At 37.0% G+C, this 14,457-nt stretch overlaps 1 protein-coding gene across 1 annotated transcript in view; it reads right to left on the bottom strand.

Annotated features, from left to right (window-relative positions):
* Positions 1–12,302, bottom strand: part of LOC122084318 (protein RCC2 homolog) — a 14,514-nt gene extending 2,212 nt beyond the window's left edge. The window contains exons 1-15 of the mRNA XM_042652465.1: positions 11,821–12,302; positions 11,560–11,621; positions 11,415–11,482; positions 10,879–11,000; positions 9,039–9,144; positions 8,840–8,891; positions 8,639–8,756; positions 8,501–8,531; positions 8,355–8,378; positions 8,033–8,157; positions 6,344–6,425; positions 5,864–5,986; positions 5,668–5,721; positions 5,479–5,548; positions 4,222–4,255 (exon numbers count right to left, since the gene is read on the bottom strand). Of these exons, the coding sequence (XP_042508399.1) occupies positions 4,222–4,255; positions 5,479–5,548; positions 5,668–5,721; positions 5,864–5,986; positions 6,344–6,425; positions 8,033–8,157; positions 8,355–8,378; positions 8,501–8,531; positions 8,639–8,756; positions 8,840–8,891; positions 9,039–9,144; positions 10,879–11,000; positions 11,415–11,482; positions 11,560–11,621; positions 11,821–12,022 (1,273 nt within the window). The 5' untranslated portion in view covers positions 12,023–12,302. The remainder of the gene's footprint in view (positions 1–4,221; positions 4,256–5,478; positions 5,549–5,667; positions 5,722–5,863; positions 5,987–6,343; positions 6,426–8,032; positions 8,158–8,354; positions 8,379–8,500; positions 8,532–8,638; positions 8,757–8,839; positions 8,892–9,038; positions 9,145–10,878; positions 11,001–11,414; positions 11,483–11,559; positions 11,622–11,820) is intronic.
* Positions 12,303–14,457: the final 2,155 nt, after the last annotated feature.

Here is a 14,457-nt window from a genome sequence, read left to right on the forward strand (position 1 = left end):
AATCCATACTTTTTAAATGTTCGATTTTCTTCGTTCATTTATGGGTTTATCGTATCTAATGTTGGGTTAACCCTCTAACTTGTCTCAGTTATGAAAGGACCTCAGGGTTTCATAATCCTTGATCGGTTGAAGAAGTCTTTAAGGATTTCAGATGAAGGCACGCTAGGACAATCAAGGCTCTCACCACTGGTTGGGTTTTGTTTCATTGCTTCTCTCATTCTTATTTTGAGGATTTTTTGCTTCGTAGGTTTTGATGTTTATGTTGTTTTTCTTTTGTAGATGTTGAGAAATTCTTTCAATAATGTGATCCTCGTGAGTTCTGTTTCTTATATGGGATTGGCGGGGTTTTGGTTTTAAAAAAATAATAGTGACTACGGTATTAATTTGGTTTATGGATGCTATTAAATTATATATTTTGAGTATTTGAGGGTTGCAGTTACTAACGTTTCACTTTAGAGTTGGTTGGATCTTAGATTCAGAGATATCTCCAATTCTATCCCTTATTTTATTTTCATGCAATCCGACCAACTCTTACTTCTCTTTGAGTCCTAAGTTCCCAACAGCCACCGCTTAATTGGAGATTCAATTGAGCACGTAGGACTTACATTAGATGCTCTAATAATTTCTAATTGACAAACTTTTTCTACTGGATGCATGTGATTGCTTCTAGATTTGTCTGGAAAAAAAAATGGCTAAAAAGGGATTCCTTCAACATTGGATATCTGTAACAAAGTGACCCCAAATTGCCAAGTAAAAGAATCTATGAAAGAAAGAGTTGAGACTATCAAGCAAACATTAATACCAAGAATTAATATGTTCTACAAGTCTTTCAATCATGTTCAATTGATTTTCTATTTTTGTGATATGCTCTCTTACATGAAGGCATTACATTGTTGTTTTTATGAACCTTATAAGAAAATCATTTTTGATTACACAATGATGAAATTGGTGATTGTGATTGCATTATCGTTAACAAGCTTTTGAACTCCAGATTTCTCTGATTGTAACCAAGGCTATAGAAAGAGCTTAAAAAGAAAGTACGTCAATGTCGTTCCCTCTTCAAAGACTCCAGGATTGTTTTCATCCACATTCAAGGTTCCTGAACTAAAGAACCCATCCTTGATAGCTTGTAACTAGATCTCTTAGAGAGAGAGACAGAGAGACATTTTACTAAAGAGAGACCTCTCTCTTACCATTGATTGTCTAAAAATATGTTGTAATTGTCTATCATTATTTGAAATTTAATAATCTTAAATTATTAATTGCTTCAATGGATATCATATATGATAGAAATGCATCTTTCTCTCTCTCAGCCACGTGCATTTGCACGTGTCCTTTTATTAGTATATATATATATATATATATATCTGTTGCTTTGGATGGCCATTCTATTAAGCACATAATTCAAAATACTGAGAGCCCACAGCCCAATACACAAAGGTATTGGATCTGACCTTTTTAGGTCATAAACTATTTGGTCAAGGTTCAGCCTTCGTAAACAAAACCTCCTATGCTGTCCTCCTTATTTGGAAAAGGCCCATACCAATAATTATGAGTTATGTAAACCAAGAGTATCTTCAATGCAAAGGATCAGTTGTGATGTCATTTATTTTTATATAAGCATAATTAGTGGAGAAGCTGAAATTTTGCAGTCCAAATAAAATTTCAAGTTGTTGAGTGATTGGAAAGTTAGTGTTAAGCAAGTAATTGAGTTTACAGCAACCAACAAGGAGTCCACAACAGCTAGTGTTTTGTCAGTTTTTAAGTTTTCCTGGTTGTACCTGGAATTTGTAGTTAGTCAAGGAATTGGTTCCACTCTGTTCAGTGTCTATAATGTGTAATATGGCTATTTCAAAATTTCAAGACTTGGAAATAAGAGTTGATTGTTCCTTTTAGGAGTGATAACTACTTGGCTGTGTGCACTTGAACTTCTCACACTTGATTCCTAACAACTCTAGTCCCTTCCTTTACCCCCCCCCTATCGTTCCCATTCCACCTTATTAGGTGAAATACCCTGTTTTAGTTACTTTTCCATCCATCTTTCTTATAAAATTAGTTAGTTATTCCCCACCAATTTGGTAGTTAATCTACTGTTCTTGTTCCCTCTTAATCACTGTTCTCAGATTCAAGATTAATTGACAGCTATTATCTATATCATAAACCTGTCTTGTTTTTCCTCCTTTCTGCAGCTAGATTTACCACACCAACTAATTCCCTAGAGAAAACCAGTTATTATTATACTTTGAATAGGTGGGGCTCACAGAACACAGATGAAGTTTCTCTCTGTATGGACTTTAATTGAGTAAAATAATACAATATCCCATTCTTTTTCTTTTTCCCCTGGTTTCTGGTTTTCTGGAATTATTTATCAGTTGACACAGCTTGTGCATCTTTTGGTAACTTCCTTGTTTGCCAATTTTCTAATATCACATTTCTTTCCCATAGCTCTATTTTATTTCATTCACGCCACTATTCTTAACTTTACCTATTCCAAATTTGTCTGGTCACATCTCCAAATTTACAAAACTACCAGACAACCTTCAAGTGGAATCCAGATCTCCTAATTTCAACTGAAACTAAGGTTGACAGAAGACCTCAGCCCAAGAGCACAATTCTTTTCTTTTCCCAGTGAAATGACAAGTGCAACTGTATTAAATTAACTCAAAAAAGCTGCCTGTGAACTAAGATAGCTGTACAGGCACAAAACCCAAACAGAACCCACTTCAAGAAGGGATTCAACCCCCTTTACCCCTTAACCTAATCATCTAACAAAATTATCCCAATTTTCCCATATACCAGAAAGTATTTATGCCTCTAAAATCCAAAATAACAAAATACAACTTGAAACCAGATTCATTGCTTTCTCATAGAACTGGTAGGAGCTCTCTTTGCCTTGAAAAGTGCAAGCATTTCTTTCTTTCCAAATGCACCAAAAAATTGCAAAAGGGATCATATTCCAAACTCTGCGCACTCTTCCTTCCATAGCCAACCCCCCTCCCCCTTCTCCCATTTCACCCTTGCTACTTGTAATGAGCTAGGAAAAATCCAAGACTCTCATCACCCAAAGGAAGCCCCTCCAATGCAAATGGCTTCCAATGAACAAATGATGAGCATCTTCACGAACCTCTCCACATAGCTTCCATAAACTCCCCGCCATCCACCCCCTCCTAATCAAGTTGTAGAATTCCAGTAGTACTGCTGTCCACATGAAAAAGCATATCCAACTAGAGATCCTGATGACTACACACCACTTTTATAAGGAAAAACCGATCCTCTTCCATGCAACATCCCCAAGGATTTAACTGAGATTGAATTTATTCTTCCCCTACCCCCACACCCTCATGTTCCCAATTCCTCCTCCAAAGGCACAATTTTGGCTAATGTAGTAGAAAAAACCTTCACATGTTTCTCCTCACAAGCAAGACCACATTGACTCTCCATCAAAATCTTTGGAGTTCCATTTGGCTTCATAGATTCCAAAGAAATGACATGAATGGTTCATAAAACAAAGGAAACAACCAATACTATTTGTGAAGCATTCACTGGCTTATTAATTCTTCAGAAATGTTGACCTGTCTTTTAGTAGATCTAGATCTGTAATACTGTTTTTTTTCTTTTTTATGTGACCAAAAAAATTTTAACTGTTTTCGGCTGTCGTTGCGAATAATGTGGCATTAAAACTACAAGCCAATTGCAACAAATAACTAAAAACATGTTTAAGAACATAGAGAACTGATCAACCTTTTTTTATAATGAACATTGACTTGGATCTTCTCCTGTTCCCAGTTGCTATGTGATAGGTTTGGAGACATGGTGGGGCCATGTCATAGAAGATCTCACACTCATCTCACCGCTCAAGCTTTATCATATTGTGGACATGCCACTGACCTCAAATATGTAATATGGCAGTGAGTGGCACTTTGGATTTCTAATTACGATATTCAACTTCATTCGATGATTGATTATTACATGGACCCACCCCATGTTTGATTTGTGATTACGGTTAAAAGTTGGCAAATGTTACGAAACTAACACTAACTGTTGCAAATGTTATCAGGACCCTTCTTCTTAAGTTCAGTACAACTGCAGACTTCTCAGTTAACGTCAGATTACATTATCTGATTCATTTAGGTGAACTTAATCTGACACACAGATATACATAACTACCAGAACCAGAGATTCTAGAAAATTTGATGTAACAATTCCAAAATTTTAGCTTACCTTCGCCAGAAGCTTTGCCATCATAAATGTTGAGCTGCCAGAAACAGGAACAATCAGAACCACATCATCAGCAGAAACTAAGCCAGCAGCAGCCAAACAAATAGAAATAACACAAAGATACTGAAGTAGGTAAGTGCCATCACATAAGAGCTGTCACCAACATGTAAAACATGTTGAGAGTTACAAGTTATGAACCGCAGGGGTGTTCCTGTAATGTCCATTTCTTATTTAGGGGCTTATGTGTAAATATGCAATGGTATTTCTTGTAATTACTTAAAACTTATTATTTTATAAATAAACGTGATAGCAGCCAATTGGGATTACACTCTTTTCTCCCAATAGGTCTGCCGTATTTCTCTCCCACCTTCTTGTGCAACCTTAGGTACTGATTATTTGGTGATCTGAATCTATTACATCGTATCAGAGTACACCTAATCAGTTTTAGATGACTTCATGTGGCGTGTGCATCAACCATTGCTACATGTGTTCGTGATGTTTTATCTTGTTGGCTGAAATACAAAATCAAGGTTGATGTTTTATGAAACATGATCTTTATGAAACATGATCAAGGTATGGCTGTTTTTTATCCTGATAGGGATCATCAGATCTGTTTGATGCAGTTTTTGGAAACCTGCTATTTCTTTCATTCTTTCATATCTGAGAATCCAAAAGTTTGATGCACTGTATGCATCAAATTTTACTTGAGTTCAAGTTGAAGCTCTTCCAAATTTAATTGCTACCGAATGTGCATCCTGTATTATGGATTCAACAGGACTCCATTTTTCATCAACTTCAAAATGGAATGCGACTAAACCGGACAGAAAAACTAGGGTTAAGCTTTTCAGAAGCACATCCCAGATAAAGGACGGTTGCTGCATCAGACTAGAATCCAGTATTCAATAACCTTTGCCTAAGCCGCAAGTAGGGATAAGGTTCAGAGCTGTTTCCTGAGCTTCTGGTGCTGCCCTTCTTCTCCCTATTCCCCCAGGCGGCCAGGCCCCAATTTTTGCAGAACTATTCACAGAAGGAAACTTCACAAAAGCCTCTAAGTAACCAAATAAGGACACCCAATGATGCCAACCCCTAGCTCCTTGTGCCTCCTCCATGAGTTGTGAGTTGTGACTAGATATGGCAGTCTTGTTTTACCCAACCCCAGGTATTGTATTACCATCAAACCATAGATTTCATACCCATACAGAAATTAAACAGTAGAAAAGAGGAAAAAACATTTGTACAAAAAACACACTGAGATTTCACCTGTTCAAGTCGGTCACCAACAGTTGTTCTATCAACAACAATCAGAGAATGGCCCAAACCACAAGCAACACTACAGAAGAAATTAAACAACTAAATCAGTGTCATTATGGCAAGCAGAGTATACATCATATGCATCAGGAAAAAGAAAGAGTACACATCATAGGAGAATAGAGCACTACAATTCCACACCTGACGACACGCGTACCCTCTAGTATATCAACCTTTCTGGGATTTGCAGAAGACCTATCGTGGAGAAAGACTCAAATCAGTGATGGTTAAAACAACAAAATAACTATAGAGCATGGACAGACTTAGGAAAAGCTCCGTCATTGATACCAAAATAGAGAGAGAGAGAGAGAGAGAGAGAGAGTGAGAGAGCACATACTTCTGACCATCAGGGCCATATCCAAGCTCTCCATACTGAGCATGACCCCAACTTATACATGAATCCTCAGCACCACAGAAATGGTGCATAGAACCTGAATCCATGCAACGGATCTTCCAGCCACTGGAAAACATTCAGCAAATGATATGAATATAGTTTTTTCCCCTTTGAACGTTATTACATGTGAAGATGAAAACAATTGATGTTTAACTTTATACAGTATCTGGAAAATAGAACACAAGAATCAGCATCAACCAGTAATAAAAAATCTGGAAACTAAAAATAACATGTGGGTAATCAAGTACAAATTTTGAAGCAAACAAGATATTTTTGGAGTTGATCAAATGACTAATTTTTTTCTTCCATTTATTAGGTCTTTCTTTTCCTTTGTTTGTTGGTGCGTAAGCAACAAAAAGAACAATTAATCAAGGAAGAGGACAACCATTAGCATAATGGTAAAGTATGTACACAAGACACAACCTTAAATCCATTACAGGCTTGGGATACATCCAGTCATCGCCTGTAGTCTTTATCTTGCCCCACATATACAACTGCCCTCCACCTGAAAAAACACGAATAAACATCACCAGTTGAGCTGGAAAACCCATATCACTACTCTGTCTCTCATCCTCTCCCCCCCCCTCTCTCTCTCTCTCTCTCTCTCTCTCTCTCTCTCTCTCACACACACACACACATACACAATCATATTACTTGATTATGTGGAAGATATCTAATATCCAGTAAAATAAAAACGAGAAAAGCTAATCAGAAAGAATGGAAGCATAATTATTTTCTTTCATTCTAGATAAAATTAAATTTGTCAAAAAGGAACCCTAAAACAAAGTGCACACAGAGCTTAAACCCAGAAAAGAAAAAAAACACGCCAGAAGCCAAAGAAACATGAAAAGATGCCCCTGCCTACAATGTAAACTCATCTTGTCTTGTGTTCCAAGAATGTCAAAGGTGTAAGTGATCTGTGTCTCCATTCCAATGAGATGTTTTAAGGAAGAGGCAGGAAAAGGCAACAGCAAAAACTTGTCTGATCAAGTGCTGAAGTCAAGGCCCACTCATTAACAACGAGAAATATCAGAAAACATATTATCATTTTGAATGTATGTTTCGTTCTACAATGGTAACTTACATGACCCCATACTCTCTAAATACGATAATGGGGTCGCACACCCTCTTGCCCTGTATTTGTTCATGTTTCTATGGAATCCTTTCCATTCTGGTGTTTCTTCATAAAATTTCCATTTCTGAACAGAGAAAAAAAAAAGTACAATAAAATAACCAAGATACTCCTGATATAAAATGATCGTTTCATTACTTACTAATATAAGGGAGCATTTTACCAATAGAGCACTACAGATCATACATAAGATTTGAATGAGTTTCCTCAATAATTAAAATGGGATTCATAACAGCTTACAAGTATTATACCCAAAGTCCTAAGTTCCTTTGCGATAGATTATTTGAATAACAGGTCCTTCACCCAAAGGCTTAGAGAACCTAGTTATGGTTTTCTGTGATTTTCCTCACCTTATAGTTCTTCCTGATTAAACACCATTCTGTTTTTGTTCCTAACCTCCAGTTTGAATTTCAGTAGGGAAAAGTCATTTTAAGTCTCAAACCAGCAAGTTTTGTTTCAAAGAAAAAAACAGAGATATGATACTTCAACTGTATTAAATGTGAGAAAACCCACAGGATTGAAACACAAGTAATTTTAAAGATAGGATCATAGGAAGACATGAAAAGCTAACACTTTTTTTTTTTTTTGAGGGGGGATAAGAAGTTGAGGAACATGTGAACAAATTTTAATTATAAGCCAAACTTTCAACTTTAGTAAACCAGCCAAGAGGCTGTACAGCCCTCCAATCCATTAAAAGCCTAAAACTAAGTTTACGGTTTCTTTCCCATTATCTTTGTGTTTGTCCGCAGATTCTAATAATATATGAATTGCATTTAAAGATAACATGGTCCAATTGTTCTCCTTCCCTCTTTTGCCATTGTCTCAGAAGAGTATCGTGAATCAAATAAGTTGTTCAGAAATAGCAAAGAAAAAGATTCTAAAATCCCAAACACACAAAACAAAATAAATAATTGTATATTTCATGGAATTTTCACCATGAAATCTTCGCATTTAATAAAATTTATTGGGCAAACAAATACCAGCAGTGCATGCAGAATTAACAGAACCAGCTGAAACCAATGCATCAGGAGGTAGAACGTTTAGTCTTTGAAAGACTTCAACACGACGGGGAACCCACTCATCCTTCTGCTCTCTATGTCCAAGCCTATATCACCAACTCAGGCAGTTACACACACAGAATCAGCAAAAATGGGGGAAAAAAAAAATACAAATGGTTAATGGGAATGAAGCCATATTTTTTATATTTTTCTGTTATCTTGCATTTTCTTCTTGTGGAGTAGGAGGCCAGAGTAACATGCACAAAAAAGTGACATACAAAACAGCAGTTGCTAACATTCCAACCTTCCATAGCCACCAAATCCCCACCTGAATATGCACCAAAAACAAGAAAAATAATTACATCATACAGGAATAAGAAATATATATACTGGACAACCTTTCCATAGAAGAAACATGAAATAAAATTAAAGGAACAAAGAAGTACATACGTATAGACAAAGCCTTTTGAGTCCACAGCAACTGGATGACAACCAAATTTAAACGACAATAGGTATTAATAACATGACAGAATGTAACAAACAAACCATATACAGCAAAAGATGGGAAGGGAAAAGGTTACAGCTAACCTGTATGATTTGTTCCACATGCAACTTTTACAATAGTTTCTCCCGCAAGGGAAGCTATAGCTTTTGGGCGAGGCTGGGGTCCATAAGCAAGTCTCACTGAACTTTCTTTAGTATTGTACTGCAAGGCATTCAACATTCTTTCAAGATTCCAGGCAGAAGCCCGACTTCAAGTATAAAGGATCAAAACTTTCTAGAAAAAACCTCATTGTCTGTTCCATGTCCAAGCTGACCATATTGTGGAAGACCTGCAGTTCTGAAAACCAACAAGCAGATCAAAAATCATAAAGAAACATACAACATATAGAGATCTGCAAATCATCTGTGCCACCATGTAGAATGCAAGGTCATCGACACATTCAAAATAAAGGACATATGGAAACAGCAAATCTACAAACCATACAATATAGAAGATCCTTCAACAGAAGAGAGCCACACAGTAAAGTCAGCCCCACAAACAGCATTCGTGACGTCAGTAACCTGACAGTGGACCGGTGACAGCTCGAACTCTACAGAAATTAGAGATGCTATTAAATAACTAAAAGTTCGTTCTCATGCAAATAGATTTACTATGTTTAAGAAATACTGCCAGAAATAGATGTTTAGTAAGCACAAACAAAACAATGAAAGGATGCCGATGCAGATAAAACATAGAAGTGGGCCTATTTTAGTGGAAATAAGCCTAGGGTTGGGTTACATATATACTGAGACTTTGATCCAATGGGTTTTTTATTGATATAGGTCTCTTTAATGAACCTAAAATTATGCATAGCATAGACTATATTTGAGAAAGTATACAGCAAGGTAAGGCGTACACTACCAAAGTAGGGTAAGAAACCAAACTATCGCTTTGAGTGTGTGTTTTACCCTTTCCTTTCCATATAGTGGTAGGTGGCCCCCCTTTCTCCCCGGCTAGTTCACTCACTCCCAGCGCCTACCATTTCTATATACTTTTCAAAATAGAGAGGGAGATCTGGGAGCTCAATATTGGAAGAGTTCAAAACAAAACACAAGGAATTCACCTCAAGTATTATGTCCTTTTTGTGATGATATAAGTTAGATCACCATAGATGGAGCCATTGAATATACAGTTGAAAGTCAACTTCTTCTGAGAAATCAGAGGCCCAACAGAGTAAACCTCAAGCATAACTGATAATGCCTCCAATATGAGAATCAATGCCAACCAATAGCAAGCTTGCATAAAACAGGAATGATGTTGAAAAACTTGTAATGTTATAGATTACATCAACATAAAAATTACAACTGTGAATATACAATTTCAAAATAAATGAAAAACCTTTTAAGTTTTAAGACATCATTTGGTCTCGCAAAGCAAATCCCAAGCATAACACCACCTCATCAGAATCAAAGCCAGCAGTCAGCAAGCATGCACAACCATGCCATCAGATTTCTCTGGTAGCGGTGTTCAAAATTTGATCATAATGAGCAAAATGTTTCCAAAATATTTTGGCTTAACAAGGGGTAGAAATGAAATATATTTTGAAATGAAAACAATAGGAAATTTTCATTTGAAATGGATAAAATAAAATAAAATAAGAAACAAAAAGTGTGGAATTTTGAATTTCTGATCAAAATACCGAAATGATACAATCCAACTAGTAAAATACAACTTCTCATGCCATTTCAAGTCATAATAACTTTGAAACGTGCGAAATATGAAAAATTGCTTGGAAACCTTATTCTGGGACTTCTTATTTCAATACGGTAGAAAGGGTCTCTCTTACTATAGCCTGTTCTCATACACTATCAACAAGAGCATTTGAAGAGAAATTTCACTTGTAGTTCAACCCAAAAAAGAGAAAACTGTGACATTTGCAACCCCATAATGCAGATTAAACCTGTTTGAAATCAGCTCCCCCAAAATTCAATCTATCGTCACTAACTGATTAACAAAATGAACAACTTAAGAGAACCAGTGAATGAAAACAGGTCCAAAACCAACTTGTCCTTGTTAAATCAAGATAAGTATGGTAAGAACAAGATTGGAATTATTTTCCGTGGTTTCCACTTGAATATCTACATCACAGGTTTCATAAGTATTTCTTTCTAGCAGAGAAAGACAATAACAAGCAAACACAGAGATAACATTAGCAAAAGACATACAGCATGTCCGACCTAACCATGCTGAGCAATGTTTTCATCCAGAAGGCATGCCTAAGAAATTTCAGGAGTCACCGGTTATATGAGGAGGCTATTAATGAAAACTTTGAAAGTTGACTTACCATTCTTTATTGAACCAGAACCCAACTGCCCATGCTTATTCCATCCAAAAGTGAAGGAGTTGCCATCATTAGTGACAACCACAGTGTGGCACCTCCCAGCACCCGCTCTAATGACCTTGTGTCTACACCCAACAGAATCGTTTAATTCAGAGTTTTACAAGCAGAAATCAACTTTGCAGCTAGTAAAATACCTTCAGATGGAATCAGAAAAAGTAAACTACAAAGCAACAACAAGCAAGTTGCAGCATAATATGAATTAAATGCAAGTTCCATATCTAAGTTGCACCAAAACATATGATTATTTAAAGACAAAATGATCAGCAACTCATTCCTTGATAAAATGCATTCACTAAATAATGAAGGTTTTACCAGAACACAGCAAAAGCATTTGAAATTAGAAACAAAATGGGATATGCTATTGCACACATTGAAAAAGAATCTGATATGGTTGTGGATGAGCTTACTAGAGTTTGAGATAAATAGTTCCATTGCATTTATTTAAGATAAAATGCTTACGCCAAGGAAGCCCAACTTACTTCAATAGGTCAGACACCACCGTAGGCCTATCACGCTGAACGTAATCTCCATGTCCAAGCTGTCCCTTCTGCAAAACCATAATCAATTAGTATAAGAACGATTCATTTTTCAAACAAAAAGCAAAGCGTACTTTTATTTTTATACCTTATTCCGACCCCAGGTATAGCAGCGACCTTCAACATCCAATGCCACACAATGACAGGAAGCTACATGGACATCGACAAGAAACCATTCATAAACACCCCATTCAAACAGTAAATGCATTTCGATGATCATTAGCGACTACTCAGCTGATCAAGTAAAAGTCATTTTGTAGTTCATCGAAAGCAAAAATAAGCCACCAGTTGTCTGCGAAACAGAAGCAATAAAAGATAAGTAGGATAAGAAGCAAATAAAAGAACTCACTGCAACCGGAAGCTACAGAGCGAATGTCGACACCAACGAGTGGACGCAGACGTGTTGGGGAGGACAAGTTGAAATCGCCAGGAACTCCTCTAGTACCGATAGTATCCCAGTTGGTTGCTCCACAGAACAATAACTCTCCACCCTGCTTCACCGTCTTTTCCTCCTCCTCCTCCGGTTTCTTCTCCGTTTCCACCGGCGACATTTCTGGTCACTGATAACTCAGAAACAGAAACAGAAACGGAGAAATGTATGAAATCCGGCGAACTAATGGTCAAGAAAGAGGCGAAGACTGAAAAGAAGGGAAGGTAATGGGGGAGAGAGGGATTTAAATCTACAACGGCTAGTCGAGGGAAGCGGAGGGAAGGGAGGGATTTGGCCCTAGATCTCAAACTGGGAAGAAAGAAAGAACGAACGAACGAACCCTCGTTGAAACAAAAGAAAGAAGCAAAAAAAAAAAGTGAAATGCAGCGCAAATGCGAAAATGGGAGGGTTCCCTTCCATTTAGTATTGCTCATCATCATTATTATTATTATTATTATTATTATTATTATTATTATTATTATTATTATTATTAGTAATAGACTCTTGCTCATTAGACCCACTTCTCCTCCAATCCAGGGTTGGTTATCCCTGACACACGCATCACTCACCACACTAAACTACGCTTCCCAAAGCATTGCTAGGCATTGGATATATACCGGACACCGTCTTACGCCACAAATGAGCTAAATCCCGCTTCCTCACCCCCACTCCCACTCCCACTCTACACAAATTTTTTCTTTTTTCTTTTTTTGTTATAAGGGAAAAGGATCTCTCAGCAACCAGGTTGAGAAGGCATTCCTACGCCATTGTGGTTGAAGAATAGTCAATAGATTTTTTTGTCTTGAACAGCGTAAGCGTATTGCGACAAATATTGTAGAAAACTATTGATACTAACTTAGTTATAATACCATATCAAAGCTTCTAATTATTTATATACACTAGAAAATATTACAATGTAAACCAGTAATACAAGTGATCATAGAACAAATCCAAGGGGGTAGCGCAATTGGTGAACAACAAACTTGATACGAGCCGTTGTTAGCAAAAAAAAAAAAAAAAGTATCATATAATGGATTGATGAAAATTCCAAAAACTATATGGATTTGTTTTCTCTAATCAACTCTATCTAATTCCGTACTTGTTACAAGTCCTAAGTTATGCATGTATTTGCTCATATTTTTTCTAGAGTAATTTTTTACCTTAGTGGCTCTTTTAACTCTTTCAATATGAATCAAATCACTTTTATTTACTAGAGGATTCAAAGGCATCTGTTGCCACCTCAAACAATTTTTTTATACTCCAAAATTAACAGTAATTTATTCATTTATAATGTTTTATTGTTTAATTTTATGGCTCATTTATCTCAACAATTTGAACATGTTTACACTTCAGAGTTTCGATCACACGACCACTCACACTATATATATATATATATATATATATATATTTTTTTTTTTTTTGACATTCTCTCTCCTCAATAATGTGGATCCTCCTATCTATGAATTATGAGACATTACTACATTAGTACTTCACCTTTGCACCCATTGATTTGATGTAGAGATGACAGTACATGGTGGCGCAAGTAGATCACTTCTCCTCCCCTCCCCACCAAAAAAATAATAATAATAATAATATACTACATCAACCATTCACACTAAAAATTGGAATAAAACGATGGTAAAGGCAAAAGGATCCATAAAAATGCAAAAAGACAAAAAAATCAATAACTTCATTTAAGATTGACTCGAGCCTAATGCATTCAAGCACTAGATAAAGGAAAAAGTACAAAATATCACATTGCTTTGGACAAAAGTATCCATTTTAACCTACACGCCACGTTGTGTAGGAACCAGCAAAAGAATAAAAGAGGGAGACCATGTAAGAACTAAATTGGCACCTAGCCATTGTTTAGGTATTCACTTCACTTGAACCCTAGCTCCTTTCCAATTAATTGAACTCTTAATTAGTGATCAAGGGTTGAGAGGACTTGAACACACATCTCAATAGATAGACATGTACCACCATGTCCTTCCAGCCCTTAGATTAATTGAGCTCAATTAACTGGAAATTATATTTTACTCCTAAAATTGATAAGCTTTGGTCAAGGCTCATGACACCGTGGTTGAGACTTGAGAGTATATCCTTTCCATCTGGCGGGAGAGGATCCGGGCAAAGTTACATAAGGAAGTAAAAGGGACATTTGTTAGATCCACGCATGTATGTCCAAGTGATCAACGTACGTGCAGATGATCCAATCTCCAACCCCAATTCATGCGTGCTCGCATCGAGCATGCTATTCCTGAAGGCTGAAGGCCGAGGAAGCGTTATATCGGGCCAAGGCTCAGGAGTCACTTCCTGATCGACCGCGGCGATGTACTGGGCTACTGCCTGAGCGACCGCAGAGGCTTTCTCCCATTCTGAGGAAGCCTTGTATTCGGCTTTCTCCCGCTCTGAGGAAGCCTTGTACTGGGCTACAGCCTGAGCGACCAAAGCGGCTTTCTCCCGCTCTGAGGAAGCCTTGTACTGGGCCACTGCCTGAGAGACAGCAGCGGCTTTCTCCCGCTCTACCGCTTCCAGTTTCTCCCCTGCCTCCTT

This window comes from Macadamia integrifolia, chromosome 7 (assembly GCF_013358625.1).
Source record: "Macadamia integrifolia cultivar HAES 741 chromosome 7, SCU_Mint_v3, whole genome shotgun sequence".
NCBI lineage: Eukaryota > Viridiplantae > Streptophyta > Magnoliopsida > Proteales > Proteaceae > Macadamia > Macadamia integrifolia.